The 18,720-nt window shown below is 35.3% G+C and overlaps 2 protein-coding genes across 18 annotated transcripts in view; one reads left to right on the forward strand and one right to left on the reverse strand.

Annotated features, from left to right (window-relative positions):
* The first annotated feature begins 5,076 nt into the window (after positions 1-5,076).
* Positions 5,077-8,547, forward strand: LOC123562616 (uncharacterized). The gene is made up of 2 exons (XM_045355240.2): positions 5,077-5,285; positions 6,135-8,547. The coding sequence occupies exon 2, from the start codon at positions 7,128-7,130 to the stop codon at positions 8,241-8,243; it is 1,116 nt and encodes a 371-aa protein (XP_045211175.2). The 5' UTR covers positions 5,077-5,285; positions 6,135-7,127; the 3' UTR covers positions 8,244-8,547.
* A 5,228-nt stretch (positions 8,548-13,775) lies between these two features.
* Positions 13,776-18,720, reverse strand: part of LOC123563491 (myosin heavy chain, striated muscle-like) — a 36,113-nt gene continuing 31,168 nt past the window's right edge. For 14 of the 17 annotated variants that reach the window (XM_053532323.1, XM_053532391.1, XM_045356324.2 and 11 more), the window contains exons 28-31: positions 17,711-18,645; positions 16,718-16,918; positions 16,202-16,363; positions 13,776-14,461 (exon numbers count right to left, since the gene is read on the reverse strand). In XM_053532323.1, the coding sequence (XP_053388298.1) occupies positions 14,345-14,461; positions 16,202-16,363; positions 16,718-16,918; positions 17,711-18,645 (1,415 nt within the window). In that variant the 3' untranslated portion in view covers positions 13,776-14,344. Of the gene's footprint in view, positions 14,462-15,301; positions 15,371-15,670; positions 15,781-15,991; positions 16,042-16,201; positions 16,364-16,717; positions 16,919-17,710; positions 18,646-18,720 lie in introns of all 17 variants that reach the window. The other 3 variants (XM_053532368.1, XM_053532362.1, XM_053532374.1) reach the window with 3 other exon arrangements.

Genomic DNA, 18,720 nt, shown 5'->3' on the forward strand with positions numbered 1-18,720 from the left:
CGGATGGAAGATGACCCGAATTTAGGGACTTTGGAATATAAGTAATGCATGGTCTTTGATTTCATTTAGGAACTCCTGCAGGATGATCGGCAATCTCATCTGGGCCTGCAAGCCTTCATCATCATCATCATCATCTTCTTCTTCTTCTTCTTCCATTAATGTACGGGACTCACTCTGGAGCATTTTCGTACACGAACCTTATCCTCCTTGAGATTTTGCAGCAATTCCAGTAACCTTTTGGGATCTATTTCTATATTTGACATCTCATTTGGCTTTTCTAAATAAAGGGATTTCTCTAGGGGTCTGTCTTTTATCTGTTGTTTGAGTTGGGATTGGATGTCATTTAAATCACTTCCCCTGCCTTTTTTTCAAAGTTGGTACCAAAATGAAATTCTAGAAACAACTTTTGATACTCAAACGAGAAATTGTGGTAAGAATTGGTATATAAATGCTATTTATCTATCTATATAGCCTGCATCACGCCTCTTTTCGAGAATTACGTGCAGCTGCGCTCCTGTACAAGACATTTAAAAGTAGAATGGAAGCATGAATACAGCTGATAGTGTTAAAAATCAAGAAGGATTTACAGATGAAAGCAGTTTAAAAACAGGTCTATTATGTTAAGCATTGTGTGCAAGTTTGGTAACACCCTGCTTAAACTGGTTCAGGGTGGGGACTTGTGGAACTCATTGCGCAGCTAGGCTATGCTCCAGTTTTAATCAATTTAAAACCTTGATATATCCTGCCGGAATGTTCAAGACTGTACATTTATATACTTTTCCGTAACAATCCGGGTTCTGTAAATACTTTATTCTTAAATAACTGTAGAACATTGTAGTTGACGATTCTGTGTAAACTGTAAGCTATTATACTGTGATTTTCATATTTAATTATCTTTTTCATCATCTATATTTTATGTAGATTTTGTTAAACTATTGTTTATCATAATTGCTTGTAAAAGCAGCTGGTAAGACTAAAACAAAATATTATATTATCTTAAAAAACAAATTTGAGATTGACTAATTGGATAGTTTTACATAAATATACTAGTATACAAACATATTTTATATTACACAATAAACACGTATATTGTGTATGTATTTTTGCATGTGTTTTAGTATGTTTACTTTTGCTTACAGTATTTCAAAATGTATTCTTAGTAACTTTGACGATATTTGTAATTCATGAGTAAATTAGAAGATGTGTATAATTTATACACAAACAACTGCATATTGAATATATTGTTTTCTGCTATTCTGCATTTGCTCTATAAGTACGGAATCTCAACAATATAATGGGATTTTTGTTTCTGACATATCAGTAATACCACCCATTTTCAACAAGCAGTTCATGTCATATGATTTCCAACTTTTAATCAAAATTACTTCATAATATTAAGCAAAATGTCAAAAGTCTGCAAAAGTACTAGTAAAAAGTAATGAAATTTTGTTTAAAAAAGGATGTGATTGGTAATTTTGATTGAATTTGGATTCTGAATTTATAAAAATTAAAATCAGTCTCGAAAGTGAACATCACCACTTTTGACATTTGGCTTTATACCCAGATATTTACTCAGATACCCAGATACTTTATACCCATTCTCAAGTCTAGTTTTACTTGTATACTCGGAATCTGACATCTTGTACTGACAATATTCAATTTTTCTAGGAATACTCTTTCTTGCTTAATCTATTTTTTAAATTAGACCAGTATATCAGGCATTCAATCAACGAAAAATATCCAATACAAAAAGCCATTCCAAGCACGCACCAGTCAACAGTGGTGCAGAATATAAAATCAAAGAAAATAGGTACATGTTATACGATGGTATGTATAGGACAGTGTCTTTGAATAAATCAAATAGTAAACAGTCTCTGAAAAAATTCAAATGACATATTGTTTTGATAGGTCATATACTAGTATCCAGTTTTGCGCATGACACATTGTCTCATCTAGGAGAATATATTTAACTAATATGCAAATCCTGTTTTGCATGACAATGTTGTGGATCGGACATGAAAAAATCTACTGACCTTCAATCTACAAGTGCGACCTTGACCTTTAAGTTAAGGTTGTGGGTGTTGGGCATGACACATTGTCTTATGCCAAGTGAAATCGTAATCTCTTGATGGATGACAGAGTTCTTGACCGGACATAAAACAGACCCTGTTCATACCAATTTACATTTGACTGCCAAGTTTGACCTTGACCTTTAAGCTAGGTGTCTGTACATGACACATTATCTTATAATATTATGGTGTACATTTGTGCCTTGAAATGTGAAAATCAGATCACGAATTTTGTTGAGTTACAGACTGGACAGGAAAAAAGCCTTGTCGACCTTGACCTCCAAGTGTGGCCTTGACCTATAAGCTAGGGGTCCGGAATTTGTGCATGACACGTTGTATCATCATGGGCAACATTTGCTTCAACAATGACAAGAGTTATGGACTAGACATGAAACAGACCCAGCTCATGCCATAGTAACATTTGTATTCCAGATGTAACCTTGGCGTTTAAGCTAGGGGTATTAAAGTTGTACATGACACACCATCTAAAAGGGCCATATATCACCACTGAACAAATGATGCTACAAACCAAGTTTGATGAAGATAAAGTGGTTCATGAGAAGAAGCTATTTAAAAATATTTTTATTTTTAGCCCTAAAAGGGACCACGATCCCAGTTTGAACAAAATTGTGAGGAGACCTAAAATGATGCTACAGACCAAGCAGTTCATGAGAAGATGTTATTTCAAGGCATTTCTATTTTCAGCTCTAGCGGCCCCTTAAAGGGGCCAATCGACCTAATCTCAACAAAGCTGAGAGATAGGATCTTGTAATGATGCTACAAACCAAGTTTAATAAAAAGAAATCGTGAAAAGCTATTTTCATTTCTAGCCCTAGCGGCCCTTAAAATTGGCTGACTGTCTGTATTTGTACAGATTTGAGAGGACCTTATAATAATGCCACAGAGCAAGTTTGATGAAGATCCATGAAGCAAGTTTGATGAAGATCAATGAAGCGGTTCATGAGAAGAAGTTTATTAAAGGTATCTGACCGTATTTCTAGTTTGAGCTGTAGCGGCCCCTACAAGGGGCCAAGTGCCTCATCTGAACTATTTAGGGAGAGGACCTTTTGACACTCCAGACCAGATTTTATGAAGCTCCATCAAGCAGTTCATGAGAAGAAGTTATCTAAAGATATTTCTATTTTTAACAAGAGGATGTTTTTGCAGAAAATCGCATGTCTCTCACAATGCATAGTAGTAATAGGCAAGAAGTCAATAGGGGCAGGAGCGAAAGTCAAAGAGACACTGATAGTTGGCTGCAATAGGGATCATTTACTCGGCACGTCCAGTCATCCCACAAAGTTTCAACATTCTGGACCTAGTGGTTCTCAAGTAATGAATTGGAAACGGTTTTCCAAGTTCTGGCCCCTGTGACCTTGACCTTTCATCGAGTGACCCCAAAATCAATAGGGGTCATCTACTCTGCATGTCCAAACATCCTATGAAATTTCAACATTCTGGGTCAAGTGGTTATCAAGTTATTGATTGGTAAGGATTGTTTTCCATGTTCAGGCCCCTGTAACCTTGACCTTTGCTCATGTAACCCCAAAAACAATAAGGGTAATCTACTCTGTAAGTCCTATCATCCTATGAAGTTTGAAGGTTCTGGGTCAAATGGTTCTCCAGCTATTGATCTGAAACCATTTCCCATGCCCTGGTCCCTGTGACCTTTACCTTTAATAGAGTGACCCCAAAATCAATAAGGTGCATCTATTATACATGTCCAATCATCCTATGAAGTTACAACATTCTGGGTCAAGTGGTTTTCAAGTTATTGATCTTAAACGGTTTTCTATGTTCAGGCCCCCGTTACATTGACCTTTGATGGAGTGACACAAAAACAATGGGGTCATCTTCTCTGTAAGTCTTATCACCCAATGAAGTTTAAAGGTTCTAGGTCAATGGTTCTCAAATTACTGATCGGAAATGGATTTCCATGTTCTGGCACTTGTGACCTTAACCTTTAATAGTGTGACCCCAAACTCAATAGGGATCATCTATTATGCATGTCCAGTCACCCTATGAAGTTTCAACATTCTAGGTCAAATGGTCCTTACGTTATTGATAGGAAATTGTTTTCCTTGTTCAGGCCTATGTGACCTTGTCCTTTAACAGAGTGACGCCAAAATCAACAGAGGTCATCTACTTTTCATGTCATGTCCAATCATTTTATGAAGTTTCAATACTCTAGGTCAAATGGTTTTCAAGTTATTGTTTGGAAATGGTTTTCCATGTTCAGACCCCTGTGGCCTTTACCTTTGAGAAACACTAGTATAATGTTTTGATTTTTTTGTAAAGAAGTTTCAAATTTCAGAATTCTTAACTCATACATTTGTTTTTCTAAGTCTTTAAAATGTCGAAAACTAACCCTAAAAGTTAATCAACCGTAAGCTTAATCCCCTGTTAAAGTTTCGAACAACTGGGCCCTGTACAAAAATAGTAACTGGCAATTGAAGTTAGGAACATAGGTTTAAAGTTTTTTTATTTGGTCTAACAGTTATGACTCTCGAGTCCAAATACATACATGATCATACTGTGATAGGCACTCATCTTCTGTTTTATGTGACAGAATTATAAAATTTGGAACAAACGTTAATTAGGTGTACCTGAAGATTTTAGTTTTTTTTGTAGGACTTGACGAAATAAGGTAGATGCCCCAAAGTCCCTTAAAATTAAGGCATCATGTATGAAATATTTTGATACTATCTGGTCTTAAAAACGCGACATAACGAAATGTCCTAAATAAGCCACGTGTCCATGTTGCATAAAATCACCGATGAGCTATATACGTTCCGTTTATAGCTCCAGTTTTAGCAAGGGAGCTATATACGGAGAATATAGCTCCACAGGAGCTATATACGAAAAGGTGCCACGAATATAGCCCCCTAAGGGAGCTATATAGGATGTGACAAACGCACATTGTGAATAGGTACACATTTCACATGGGTATTTACTGTAGTCTAGTTAAATATAGAAACTACTTCAGCACAATTTTATATCAAAGAAAGATTAATGAAATATGTGACTAAGTGCATAAAACAAAACGAAAAATGCACTTATTTTGACGCCAACTGGAGAAAGATAGTTGTGATATCTAAGCACCACTAAGGGAGGAACTGCCAATGTCAATTTTACAACTGATAAGAGGAAATTATTGGGACATACATTTTCACCATTTTACGTCGGATAAATTTTCAGTTTTCTGTAAAATATTAGGTCAGTTATCTTATTTAATTCACTTCTTGTCCTTTTCTTCACTGTTTCTTGCTCATGTGAGTTTATTTCCTAACTTTATTCAATGTCTTTTTTTAATTACATGTATTTTTCATTTCCATTTGTTTGACATTATTTTAAGGGTAAATGCCACAGTTGCCTATCAGCTGCTTTTATGCAGCGAGGAATCAAATTCTTGCACAATTCTTAAAACTTGAAACGTAAACAATATTTGTCAAAGGAAATTGTTGCTCTAGGAAGATGTCGTTTAGGGAGTAAGACTACGTCGACGCATGCAAAAAAAAAAGTTATTTTAAACATTTTGTGATTACTTCAATATTTATCGGGCATCTAGAGCTATACATTAAACTTAGTTTTGATATTAATTTTTTTATCAGCACTGTGTTATATTGTGTAATTTTGGACTGCTTTCAGTTGGTTACATTAATTATTTTGTATGGAATTCAACTATTGCTTAATATTGGACTACGCGAGTAAATTGAACGTGTATATTAATCGTTTTCCTCGTGCAGTCCAATATTAAATAAGCAGTCCAATATTAAACAAATATTGGACTCCACGTGGATAATACTGTACTGAGTTCCATTGAATGCATTCCAATATTACAATATTATAATTATAGTACTGCGAGTACATGAGTGACGTCATGACAATGTTTTAAGTCTATACTCTACAATCAAAATGATATTCTTACTTTTAACTAACTTCTTTACACTTCCAGATAATGTATTATAAATTTGACAACTTAAATGGAATATCAACAGGGAAATAAACAACATTTAGCATGAAATATATTTCATAAACAAAGTTATATTTAAAATCCTGTTTCAGGATGTTTCATACACCAGATGACTACCACAATATATCCATAAGACTTTCTGAGGTTTAGATGATATTGGAGTTAATGAAAAGATGTTGCTGAAGATAAGAAGATCAGCAGTACTGAATGAATCCAATGAAACAATCATAGACAGGGCAATACACCATCAAATGACTTTCTATAATTTTGGCAGTTTGTCAGAAGGTACTACAACATTAGGACTTCAATCAGATATTGACTTTCTTTTCTCTCTAAATAATTACAATGTGATACAGGACAGGTCTGAATTGACTCTAGGTAAATGTAACTTGCTGATGACTCAGAATGAAACAACACCTCCTGGATATTGCCTTCTACAGATGCTTAGAGATGATGCTCCACTTCCTGATACACGTGAATATGAGAATCACATTGTAAAAGACACTTGTGGACGGATATTTCTCAAGAATACAATAATTGATATCTGTATGAATGGAAGAACGCAAAGACAAGGACCATCATTAGCACTAACACAAGAACCTGGTACTACTGATGTTGACATAGTCTCAGCATTTCCTTGTACATCATGGCCACAATCAGCTAAAGCCTGCCTAGATCATTTGGATGTAAATGAATGGCCTACAGCTAGTATGAACAGATATATAAAAACTACAAAGTGTTTTGTGGTTGCTGTCGGCAAAAAAGTCAGCGAAAATGCAGATTTTGAATGGAGATTTTCTACCTCATTAGCTGAACGGTGTTTGATGTTCAATTTGAACATTACTCAAATAAGATGTTATATCTTAATGAAAATGATTATGAAAACATACATAAATCTTGACAATGAAGTTTACATTTCGAGTTTCATGTTTAAAACTGTTTTGTTTCACTGTATAGCAAGTAAACCTTTAGATATATGGAAGGAATGTAATATTATAAACTGTTTAACATACTGCATACTTACACTGTACAATTGTATTTTATGTTGACTCTGTCCACATTTTTTTGATCATGAAAACAACTTGATGGCAGGAAAGTTTTCAAATATAGTAAAACAAAAGTTACTTCAAACAGTAACAAACCTGATACCATGTGTTGGAATGCCCCTTCTAGGAATTCAGATCGATGATGTTGGTGAAAGACTTCAGATCAAGCTTAACATATTGAATGGAGTAAATCATAACATTCCAAGCCCAGATAAATACACTAGGAAAACTTCATGTCTTCTATTACAACATACATTTAGATGTATTATAGACAAGCATAATGATGTTATTTATGCGACAAAAGTAGTTGCAAGTTTAGAAATGGAATGGAGAATTCGGTTACAGATAGTGCTACACTTAATAAGATACTACAGAGATGGTGACATGTTCGTCAAGTTATCAAGCAGACTTCTAGCACCTATATATTGTAGCTCCATAGGGTCCCTGATAGCTTCTCATAACATTCAAATAAACAACACAGTTTCTTCTCAAGCACTAGCCTGGCTGGAGGCAGGACTGGATTCGGATGTTGCTTCAAGCAGACTAAAAATTGCTTCTATATTGTATTGTACAGGAGACATGGAAAGAGCAGCATTTATTCTTAATGATGTAGATCAAGAATACAATATAGATGTTACTCAGCCTGTATGTTCCTGCATCAACTTCACTATACACTACAAATCCGGATTTGCTCGATTGTCCTGCCAATATGATGAAGAATCAGTCAAGTACATTATTGCATACTGTGTTAGATTTTGTAGAGCAGAAATAAACTGTGTACCACGTGAACTTCAGTATGAGGTGTTCAGGTCAACACAAGAGGACATTCAACACAGAGGTATATTTGATTACTGGATGGACTGGGCTGTAGTAGACTCACTTCCGTACCTTTATTTTCTTCAATACAAGACATTTGGCAACCTACACAGGCCGGAGGATCAGCAACAAGCAATGAACAAACTGATAGGGGTGATTGAAACAGAGCTTAATTTTAGACACAGAGAAACAGCCCTGAATCTACTAGGACAGTGCATGGAACAGGAAAATAGACTAGTTGATGCTCTACAGTGTTACATGTTATCCCTACGTGTAAGGGAAAGGAACAATGCTGCAAAAATTCATATATGCAGGTGTTTGGCTAACAGATATTTATAAAGAGTCACTAACTTGAACAGATTTATACCTCTGATTTATCTTCAGGTTATAAGACTTGCATGTTATCTCCTACACCGGACAATAATTATTCCCATTCTGAGTGGGAATTGTATTGTCTAAAAAGTTACATATCCACCTATTTTTGGTCTTTTTGTGGCGTAAATCTGGGAACTGAATAATGAAAAATATTTCCTTTTTGAGCATACAGACAGAAAAATATGCATCATATAACACAGATACAATGTTTGTACTCTAAAATTTAAATAATTATTAAACATATATGAAATTGTTCTTTGTCATTGAAAAGCAATCTCCAACCCTATGTTTTTTTTTGGACTTTAAGAAATAGTAATTGTAAAGGATGACCCCGGGTGCCCTTCCTGGCATTATTTTAAATGCAGTCAAGCACCCAGATAGAACTGCCGACCTTCACATGGGTGAAACTGCTGACCTTATAGCTTTCTTACATGACAATTCAAGCCTATTTGATGAGAGTAACCATAGGTATTAACCACTAAAAATTAAGTCAGTACTTTAATATGATCTATGATGACTTCATTGCAAAACCATACATTTAAAATTTATGCACATAATGTATCATACGTACTTCAACAAGTAAAATATTTTTTTTTTTTACTATTTTCATTACTTTTTTTGTTTCGAAACTTTTGGTTTCATGTATTTAATTTAATGTAAGAGATTTTGTCAACTAAACGACTTTATATCTACCATAAATACATGATCATATAAATTGCAGGTTAATAGTTTGCGCTATTGACTGGTCAGCAGGTAAAGTAAAAAAACCAACTCTGAAATGAATATTAACATTTATTTTTGATATCATGTACTTAAATATTTATTGATTGACTTGCCAGTCAATAGTCAACACCTGCATGCAGTAGCCTATTTTTAAACTTGTGGTAAAATAGAGAAGAAAAATGTAAAGAAATCATGACTTAATCATATTAAAGGGAAACAATTCATAAGACAAAAGGGCTATGCCGGCCTTATATCACTCAAATTGGTACAAGATTTTTAAGCAAATTACCTTTACCTTAAGCTCTATGCAAAATATCTAAGCTGTATGCTTTCAGGTTTTGCCCTGTTAACATTTAACCTCCTAAGTTGCTTAGATCTTTGGCGTGGAAGACCTGGTAGTTACATGTGATGCATCATGTTATCTTTTGGAACATTTGTACCAAGTAATATCAAAATCCTTTGTTGAATAATTTATGGACCGGACACATAACTGGCCCTGTTAATACCATGTTAACCTTTGACCTTAAAGTGTGACTAGGGACCTCAGGTGCAAGATACACACCATAAAATCATAAGGAAAAAATTAATAAATTTTAGTAATATTAATGTACCTCGAAGGCTGGCACAGTTATAGAGGGTATACTAAATAGGCAAATAGTAAAATTAAAAAACATTTGATAACACTCATGACTTATGAAATCTTGTTCCCAGCGCAGACCATGATCAGACTGCAGATCTGTTCGCAAAGGCAGAATCCCTTGCCGCCAGCAGGCTAAAGGTCAAAGTTTAGTTTTCCTTTTTTCCTTATCATCATAACAACTAAAGGGAGTTTTGCTGTCTTATCAGTTTTCCATGTCGGCGAGATAATGTGTCTACTTCTTACAACACAATGGTGGAAAGTGTTTCCATGATCAATAAATTAAAAGTAAAAACGGAAATAATATAAATTTTAAGTGTTTAAAGGAAAATAAAATGTTTCAATTGAAACCAAAACGACCATACGTTACAGTGTCTTTTGAAAAAGTAACATTGTTTAGTCAACACATGCATTTTGATTCCAAGTTCATATCATGATAAAGACTCATGCAAGGTTTCATCAATTTATATGAAAAACGTTTTGAGCTAGGCGCGTCACAAGGTGAAAATGTGCATTTTTGACTATTTCAGGGGTCATAACTCTGGAATTAGCAAGCGGAGCCAGACGAAAATTAGGAGGTGCACAAGGTCATATCATGATCAAGACTCATGCAAGGTTTCATCAATTTATATCAAATACTTTTTGAACTAGGCGTATAACAAGGTAAAAATGTGCATTTTTGACTATTTCAGGGGCCATAACTCCAGAAATAGGTGGCAGGGCCAGACAAAAAATAGGAGGTGCGCAAGTTCATATCATAATAAAGACTCGTGCAAAATTTCATCAACTTGTATCAAATACTTTTTGAGCTAGGCGCGTCTCGAACTTTTTCGGACGCACGGACACATGGAAGGACGCACGGACGCACAGACAAGACCAAATCTATATGCCCCAGCACTCATAGTGGGGGCCAAAACATTCGAATATTCGTGTTGGGGGAAATGGGGCGCAGGTCATTATTTTGTGGTGGGCGTATAACAATTTTAGAACAATGGCTCCACGAAAAATCAGGAGCGCAATGTTGCTTTGACAAGACAATTATACCTTATAAGATTTATGAAGTTCAGCTGAAAAATTGAGGTTCTAGCACACACAAAATTTCCAGTGTATGCATACAGAGACTTCAGTCACAGTAACAATTTTAATAAAGGGCAACCCAAAGTACGATTGTGTGACTTTGATGATTCTATCCAACTTGTTCTCTACCATTAATAGGCATATTTTCTCCATATATTTTAAGTGAATATCATAAATTTCTTCTCGATTTCAGAGTAATTACACACAATTGTTTATAACTAATTTGTTAATGGAAAGTTGATATGTTAAACTTTTGGTTGGCATAAATGTAGCTTAATGTCTCTTTTTATGTCTTGTCAAAACAATATGCTACAAATGATTCTTTATTTTGGCTGTTCACGGTACTTCATCTGTTAAGACATGGTCTTTGACCATGACTTAGGTCCATATGTCTTTCTAGTGGGACAGTCAAAATCCCCTTGATCAAAATCCTCTCTGCTGAAAAAAAGACATGGTGTTACAAAATCCCCTTCACACTTTTGAAGGGGGTATCAAAATCCCCTCTGTAAAAGTAGCAGGTGTATCATAATCCCCTTCATGAAAACGTTAGGGCTATCAAAATCCCCTCTTCAAATTAAGATGGGGGTAATGTATCGGTTTCTAGACAGTGATAATTGAAATGGGCTACGATGCTTCTGTTTGGTGTTAATGAATAATTATAACAGATTGACCTGTCTGTAGACATGATTATTTATTCCCCTTTTGTGAGAAGAATTAATAAACATAGGGAGACCCTGTTTTAGGGTGTTAATTGTTTATTGAAATTGGTGACTTGATAAGAATACATTTGAAAATCTAACTGTTTTATGAAATGTAAAATCATATTTATTTGTAATGCTATTACTTATTCTTTGCCAGACTTCAGGTGTATTGTTTGTAAATGGCCAAAGGCAAATTGTTTTGCTGATTATGCCAATAAAATTGAAACTTGATAATCTTTTTTCGAGTTATTAAGTTATTGAAAATGTGGTTCTTTATCCAGTCAAACAATTTAATATTAATTGGTTGACATACTTTAAATGTAATTTAATGCCATCTTTAATTTATCAATATAGATTAAATCCATGAAAGAATTATTTACCTATATTAACAGTTTCATATATCGATAAACATTGTTTACACAATTTGCCATTTATTAATAGTGCTTAACTGGTACTTATTTGTCAATTAATGTTGTTGTTTAATTTGGAAAATTGCTTCAGATCTATGCTGATACATGTAGTAACTTTAATAAATAGGTAACAGAAATGTATTATTCAGTTTGTTTTATATGATTTTTCACTTCCACCATTTCATTTTAATAGTTTTTTTTAATTCAAAATTCCAATTTGTTGAACTTTTTGGTATAAAATAGTTGTGTTGTACTGCTTATCTTTAATATAATAATGAGGGGATTTTGATAGCCCTGTAACTTTCATGAAGGGGATTATGATAGCCCGAAGGGGATTATGATACCCCTACTATTTTCACGGAGGGGATTATGATACCGAAGGAGATTTTGTAACATCTTGTCCTTTTTCAATGAAGGGGACTTTGATCAAGGGGATTTTGATATACACTCTGCCCAAACTGTCAAACTCAGAAGGTCGACGAAGAACAAACATGACCTCTTCACTTATTATTTCGAGCTCACTTCTCAATGATACATACGAATCTATTTATTGCAATGTATTACTAAATCAGAACGTAAAACTGTCATCAAGGCCTCAAAATTTGCACTGTAGTTAATCAATATGACTTACGTTAAATACCATTAAATCAGGCTATTCTTTCTTCCGTATGAAATCCATATTCTTTATAATGTTATATCAACATTTTCTAGAATATTATCAGAGACCCATTATATACTATATCTGTACTAAAGATAATGTTAAGAAAAATGGTGTTAGCTTTTATGTAAGATAGTAACGTTTAAGAAACTAAATTCCTTACGCCGAAATTTCTATCTTGTATGCGATAGGATCATGCAGATTTCGATAGAATTCTAAAACGTGTAAAAACATGATGCTTGTGTGTAAGGGCATGAGGAAATGAAGAAAGATTGGGACTAATAGTCTTTATATTTAGACTACTTCGTTTACACTTATTTGTTTTAATTGATTGTGATGAAAGCGCCAGGGAGAGAGTTTCTAAAAAAGCTAATAGCTTCCTACTCAATCCTCTATATTAATATATGTAATATTGTAACAACTGAAATTATGATGAATAAAATATTGTTTAAACCAAAGCGCCAAACATATCTGAACCACACTTGTGTCCGCTTCCTGGAAAAAACTGTACTGTTTTCATATGAGAATGAGCTATCGTGACTCAAAAGGGGCGCGAACCCACGACCCCTGAAACCATCGTTTCCCTTTTGGACAACTTGTGCGTAGGGTTACACTGGCTTTGGTAGTGATCACTGATCAGCTTTTAAAATGAGTCACAGTATCGTCATAGTTGATCACTACCAAATCAGATGTAAGCATTATTATGACTAAAGTAACGTCCATTTCTTTTATAACGCGAGGAAAATTTATAAATCTCTCTAAATTAAAAATTCTTTTGAAAGATTCCAAAGTTCTGAAGAATTAACCCAGGCTGAGGCTGATGTTAGGCAATAACAATCACTTCTGCATATTTTCTAAAAATTAAGGAACTAAATTTTGCGTGTTACGGATTGGATGTAACCAATCAGTGTGTAATTTTCATTTAGATGGACTGAAACTTTTTTCAAGTTAGATAACGCCTCCTCATCGCACCTTCAATCAAACACTGCTATATTATCATACTTGCTGTAGACACCATGGCTTTAGACAAGGTGGTGAAGGTCAAGGTTATCAAATTGTCCTGTTTTACAGATAAGATATAATATATGCACCGGGTAATTATATCTGCTCAAGGTAAGGCTTATATGACGGGGCGACTTTATTTCAACTGCAAACTTTCTTTGCTATCTGCGAGCAAGCAATATGTTTTTTTTTATCTCTTTGTATGAATGTTCTTATCACAGTCGGGATAGTATTTAAGATACATGATATAAATAAAGCAGGTAATAAACATTACACAAAATAATACCGTTTAATTCCTAATGCGATTTATTTTTAAAGGTCATTACTTATGCTTAACAAATATTGATAGTAAATGTGCGACAGTGACAATAAATAAATAACGCCACACAGTTACACTAGAGTACGTACATAACGTTTGTCCAATGAGGGATCATAGATGATCCTGTTGAGTGCTCCGGGGATAGCGCTCATCAGAGATCAAAGAAAAATGTGTGAATTTCTCTGCATCTCCACTACGGCAATCTAATAGTTAATACATATGTGTATAAATACATAATAAATAGCGCATAAACATGCAAACAGCATAAACGCATCACTCCTGATTTCATCGTCCATGTACATGACTTGGTCAAAATCTTGAAATATAGACGTCTATAACACTTTTCGAGGTTGTCTTCTCTGTCTTGGCATATTGTCACTGTAATGTCTAGTTGTTGGGTGAAAGTGTTTTATAAACGTCTTATTTGAAGATTTTATCCTTTTACTGTCAGTTATATATAATCTGCTATAAGTGGATGAGTAGAAAAACACACATGTATGGCAGCTAGAACAAAATCCGGGTATATGTATAATTTGTTTTAATAGTCTTCATCATCACCCCCATTGGACGACGCAACAGAACGATAAGATGTGTTAAGTCCTAAGTGTGAGCTTCTAGTTGTTGTAGATTTGTAGTAAGGAGACAAAGATCCAACCTGAAAAAATAAAACAATCGTTTAATACCATAAATACAGCGATTTTGAACCCCCAGTTTTTCAGATGCATATTTGTGTGGTGGAATATGATTCATAGTTTTCATTACGCTTAAAATGACAGTATCCTTATTCATGTGACAACTAAAGATTAAAATATTAGTAAGCTAAAAAATCTCTTTAAAATGCATTACTGTCAATGTGCTAGAATAACTCTGAAACAATTTTTCTGATGAAAGTAGTAAAATGTTTAAGTCATAAACATCTTGTTCATGTTAAGACCTGACAAAATAACTTTTTATATACATTTTCGCTATTTGTTTTGTATTAAAAATCTGTAAAAAAGAGAAAATATGACACAAAACTTCCATGCCGGAAAAACGATACATGCATGAACTATTTCACAAAACGTTAAATTTGAAATGTTCTTTCGAATGTAGAGGGATTCAGTAATGAAACCGAATGAATTAAAAAAAGCTGTTAGACATTCAGAATGAGTTATTTTCTCATGAACGTATTATCTTATGAAATGACACGAGAAAGATGAATGTCACACAATTAACAAAGCCTACGAAATTTGCAATCTAAATGACTGTTAAAGATGTTAAACGCTGTTTGAACTGTGAAATTAACGAGATTTTGAAATAAACAAGCAAATTGATTTTGGATGTTTGCAGAGTCAAAATTTGATAATTCATGCTTTTTCTCGAAATAAAAGATGTTTCGTTCAAGCTGAAGTAGGGCGCAAAATGACTCCGAAGAGGACATCACTCCATTCAAACTGCGACAAGAATGACACCACTCAAATCAAACTGTGTGTAACTGCGTGGTTGCACGACTTACAATTTATTCAGTGTGAGTAGTGCTGGAGTATTGGTGATGACTCTCCCGAATAGAAATAGAAGCAGTTCCCTGAGATATGCACACAAAGTATTATAAATACATTATAAATAACAAGGTAAAATACTATGGATCTACCAAACGATCTACCTAAAGACAAAGTCAAAATAAAATGAAAATAAATATAACAGAAACAGATTACATTTTCAGCATATAACCTGATGCGTTTAAATTCCAAATATTTGTGATATACGAGACAGCCAAACTTCTAACATATCACAATGCCATAATCATAATTTTGACCATCGCATTCAAAATCAGAAATAAAGAACATCTACTTTTACTAATTTTATCTGGGGCATTATCAGATACCTATAAATTTCTAAAATGTCCGAAAGTTATGAATAGGAACTTTCCCTCTCCCTTCTCATCCTTTCTGCCTTAGCCATAGCCGCAGATAACGGTGTCATTGTAGCACCACCCTGGATATATTTATTAGGAATAGCATTGTTCAAAGTGGTAAAATCTGTTATGGCATACAGGTAAAGCACTGAAATTTCCTATAGAATATTTCTATAGCTCTTCATTAACTGGTGTTATTTTAACTTTGTTTTAGATTTTTGAGTACATTTGGTTTTAACAAGGTCAATCTATTCTGTGTCAAAGGGGTTGACAACACATCCCTGCAATTACCTGCTTATGTATAAGACTATACCAATTAAACTGGCAATTTATTTCCTTATCTGAAATTGCGAAATATATTAGTACATTATGGCACAATGCGACTTAAAAATTATTTAACATGTTATCGTAATTGCCTTTTGATAAGCTTATTTTATATTCATTAGTTTTTATAATCAAAATATCTTAAGTCTGAGCAAAAGTGTGATTTAAAATACTTACACCAGCGGGACTAGCACTTGTGCGTGATGCGGACACGGAGCTGCGGTTCTTTACACGCAGTTTCTGCAGGGAGTTCTCCGCAGAATCAGCGCGTTCCTCGGCGTCTTCCAGCTCATTCTGTACCTTGCGGTATTTAGCAAGATTTATAGCGGCAACTTCCTCCTGCAGCGGAAACAAATGTATCGTTGTAATAAAAAGTGATCAAGAGAATGATTATTTACTTTATGAAAGTGTTTCACAAGTACACTTCCGAAGATGTTAATACGGTAAAAAGAAATTCTTTTTTATATTTTCTATTAAATTCAATTTAGCTCTTTCTTCTCTAAATTATTTTTTCAGCTTTGTGTTTCAGGTTTTCGTGATCGCATACTACTACAAGTCTATCTAAACTTAGCACATATTTTATTTTCTTAAACTTAATTACATATTACAGGCACAGTTTGTGGACACCGCAAGTCATTTATACATGTAAAATGCAGTAAAATCTTAACGTTAGCGGACTGAAACATAACTTACAGCCTCTTCGACTTGGCGTTTGTATGTTTTGATCTTGTTCTGGAGCTTGTCAATTAGTTCCTGTAGGCGTTCCTGGTTCTTTCTGTCTTCATCAGCCTGGAAGGCCAGCTCCTTGAGACGGCGATCAGCCTTTCGCATGTTCTTCTGTGTCTCTGCATGGCGTCTCTGTTCATTGTCATACTCCGTCTCAAGTTCGCGCACCTAGACAACGGGATATAACAATATAAATAGCTTCATCTACATTACTTTTGTTCTGTTAGATTTATCGTCACATCGTCACATTTATAGGTAATATGGTGACTTTCTACCTTTTGATGGTGGAGGAAGGCCCCAGGTGCCCATCCGTGCATTATTTCATCATGGGCGGCACCTGGGTCGAACCATCGACCTTCCGTTAGCCACCTGGATGAAGAATTCACATCGGTGAGGGGCAAGTGATTAGAAGTCAGCGCTCTTAAGCACTCGACCAAGGAGGTCCTTATCACATTTAAATATATGAAATATCAGCATTTTGGAATCTATTCACGCTGATTTTACAGACAGACAATTACTGGCGTTACTTACAGCCCTCGTTGAAGTACAGTAGTTTATTAGAAATAGTCTGTTGATAACTTAAATAGAATTTGTGTTTGTCTCCGTTAAAGAAATAATGTATGGCAGACCAACTTTTTAACATTTCGAATTAATACGAAAAGATTATACGCGAGCTGAATAATTTCACGAAGGCGGGGCCCCGAGCGAACTTTACACGTGGTATATAACCGATTCGTATTGTTGAGATATACTAAAACATGGTTTTTCTATATATTATTTCGATTTTTTTAACAAGTGTATAAACTATGGAAGCATTTTTTCATGGTGCATGTTTAGCGCCAAATATAGTTTGTCACCATGACGTCAACGCGTAAAGATAAAATACGGGAAGTAACACGTCTCTTAGAACAATTTGGGAGTGTATAAACATATACTTAAGTGTTTTACAGGCGTACTTACTCTGATTTCCAACTTGGCAATCATCTTCTTGCCTCCCTTGAGTGCTTGTGCCTCAGCTTCATCGAGACGGACTGTAAGTTCTTTGATTTGCTGTTCGAGAGCCTTGCGCATCTTCTCCACCTGAGAGCCGTGTTCCTGCTCAGCGCGAAGTTCATCAGCAAGACGGGCGGCGTCGGCAACAGCCTTCTTCGCCCTCTCATCAGCACCTCTTACTTCATTGTTCATCTCCTCAAGATCACCCTGCATGGCAGCAATATCTCCCTCCAGCTTTCTCTTCTGTCCTCCAAGAGATTGAACTTGAGCAGCAAGCTCGTTAACGCGGTCATTGGTGTCAATAAGTTCATTTTCAGCTGCTTTGCGGCCTCTCTCGGCAGATTCGAGGGCAGAACGGATCTCTTCGCATTCGCCTTGGATAACAGCTACACGGCGCTCAGCCATATTGTAAGCTTCACGAGCCTCTTGTGTGTTACGTTGTTCTTCTTCAATAGTGCTCTGGAGTTCACGACCCTGTTCCTGTAATCTCTTGCAGTTCTTTTCCATGTCAACTCTACCTCGGTTTGCGCCATCAAGAGCAACTTCAAGTTCGTTAATGTCTTGTTCAAGTTTCTTACGAATTCTGAGAGCTTCTGCCTTGCCCTTGGCTTCAGCCTCAAGACTAGCATTCATGGAATCCATAGATCTCTGGTGGTTGCGTCTTGTGTTCTCGAATTCTTCTTCTTTCTCAGCAATGCGTCTGTCAATCTCCTGTCGGATGGCTGCAATTTCAAGTTGGGCACGTGACACCTTAGCTTCTTCCTGTTCAAGAGCAGACTCTGCTTCTTCCAGTGCAGCTTGTAATTCGTCCTTTTCCATCTCAAGGCGGCGGCGTGCCTTCTCGACTTCATGTACACTTCTGCCTCCTTCTGTCAGCTGGTCGGTAAGTTCATGAATTTCGTCTGCAAACATATTTCTTATAGTTTAGATAGGTCTTTTAAGGTGTACTTTCACATATATTTTAAAGCATCTGTTCT

This window comes from Mercenaria mercenaria, chromosome 2 (genome assembly GCF_021730395.1).
Source record: "Mercenaria mercenaria strain notata chromosome 2, MADL_Memer_1, whole genome shotgun sequence".
NCBI classification, from domain to species: Eukaryota; Metazoa; Mollusca; class Bivalvia; order Venerida; family Veneridae; genus Mercenaria; species Mercenaria mercenaria.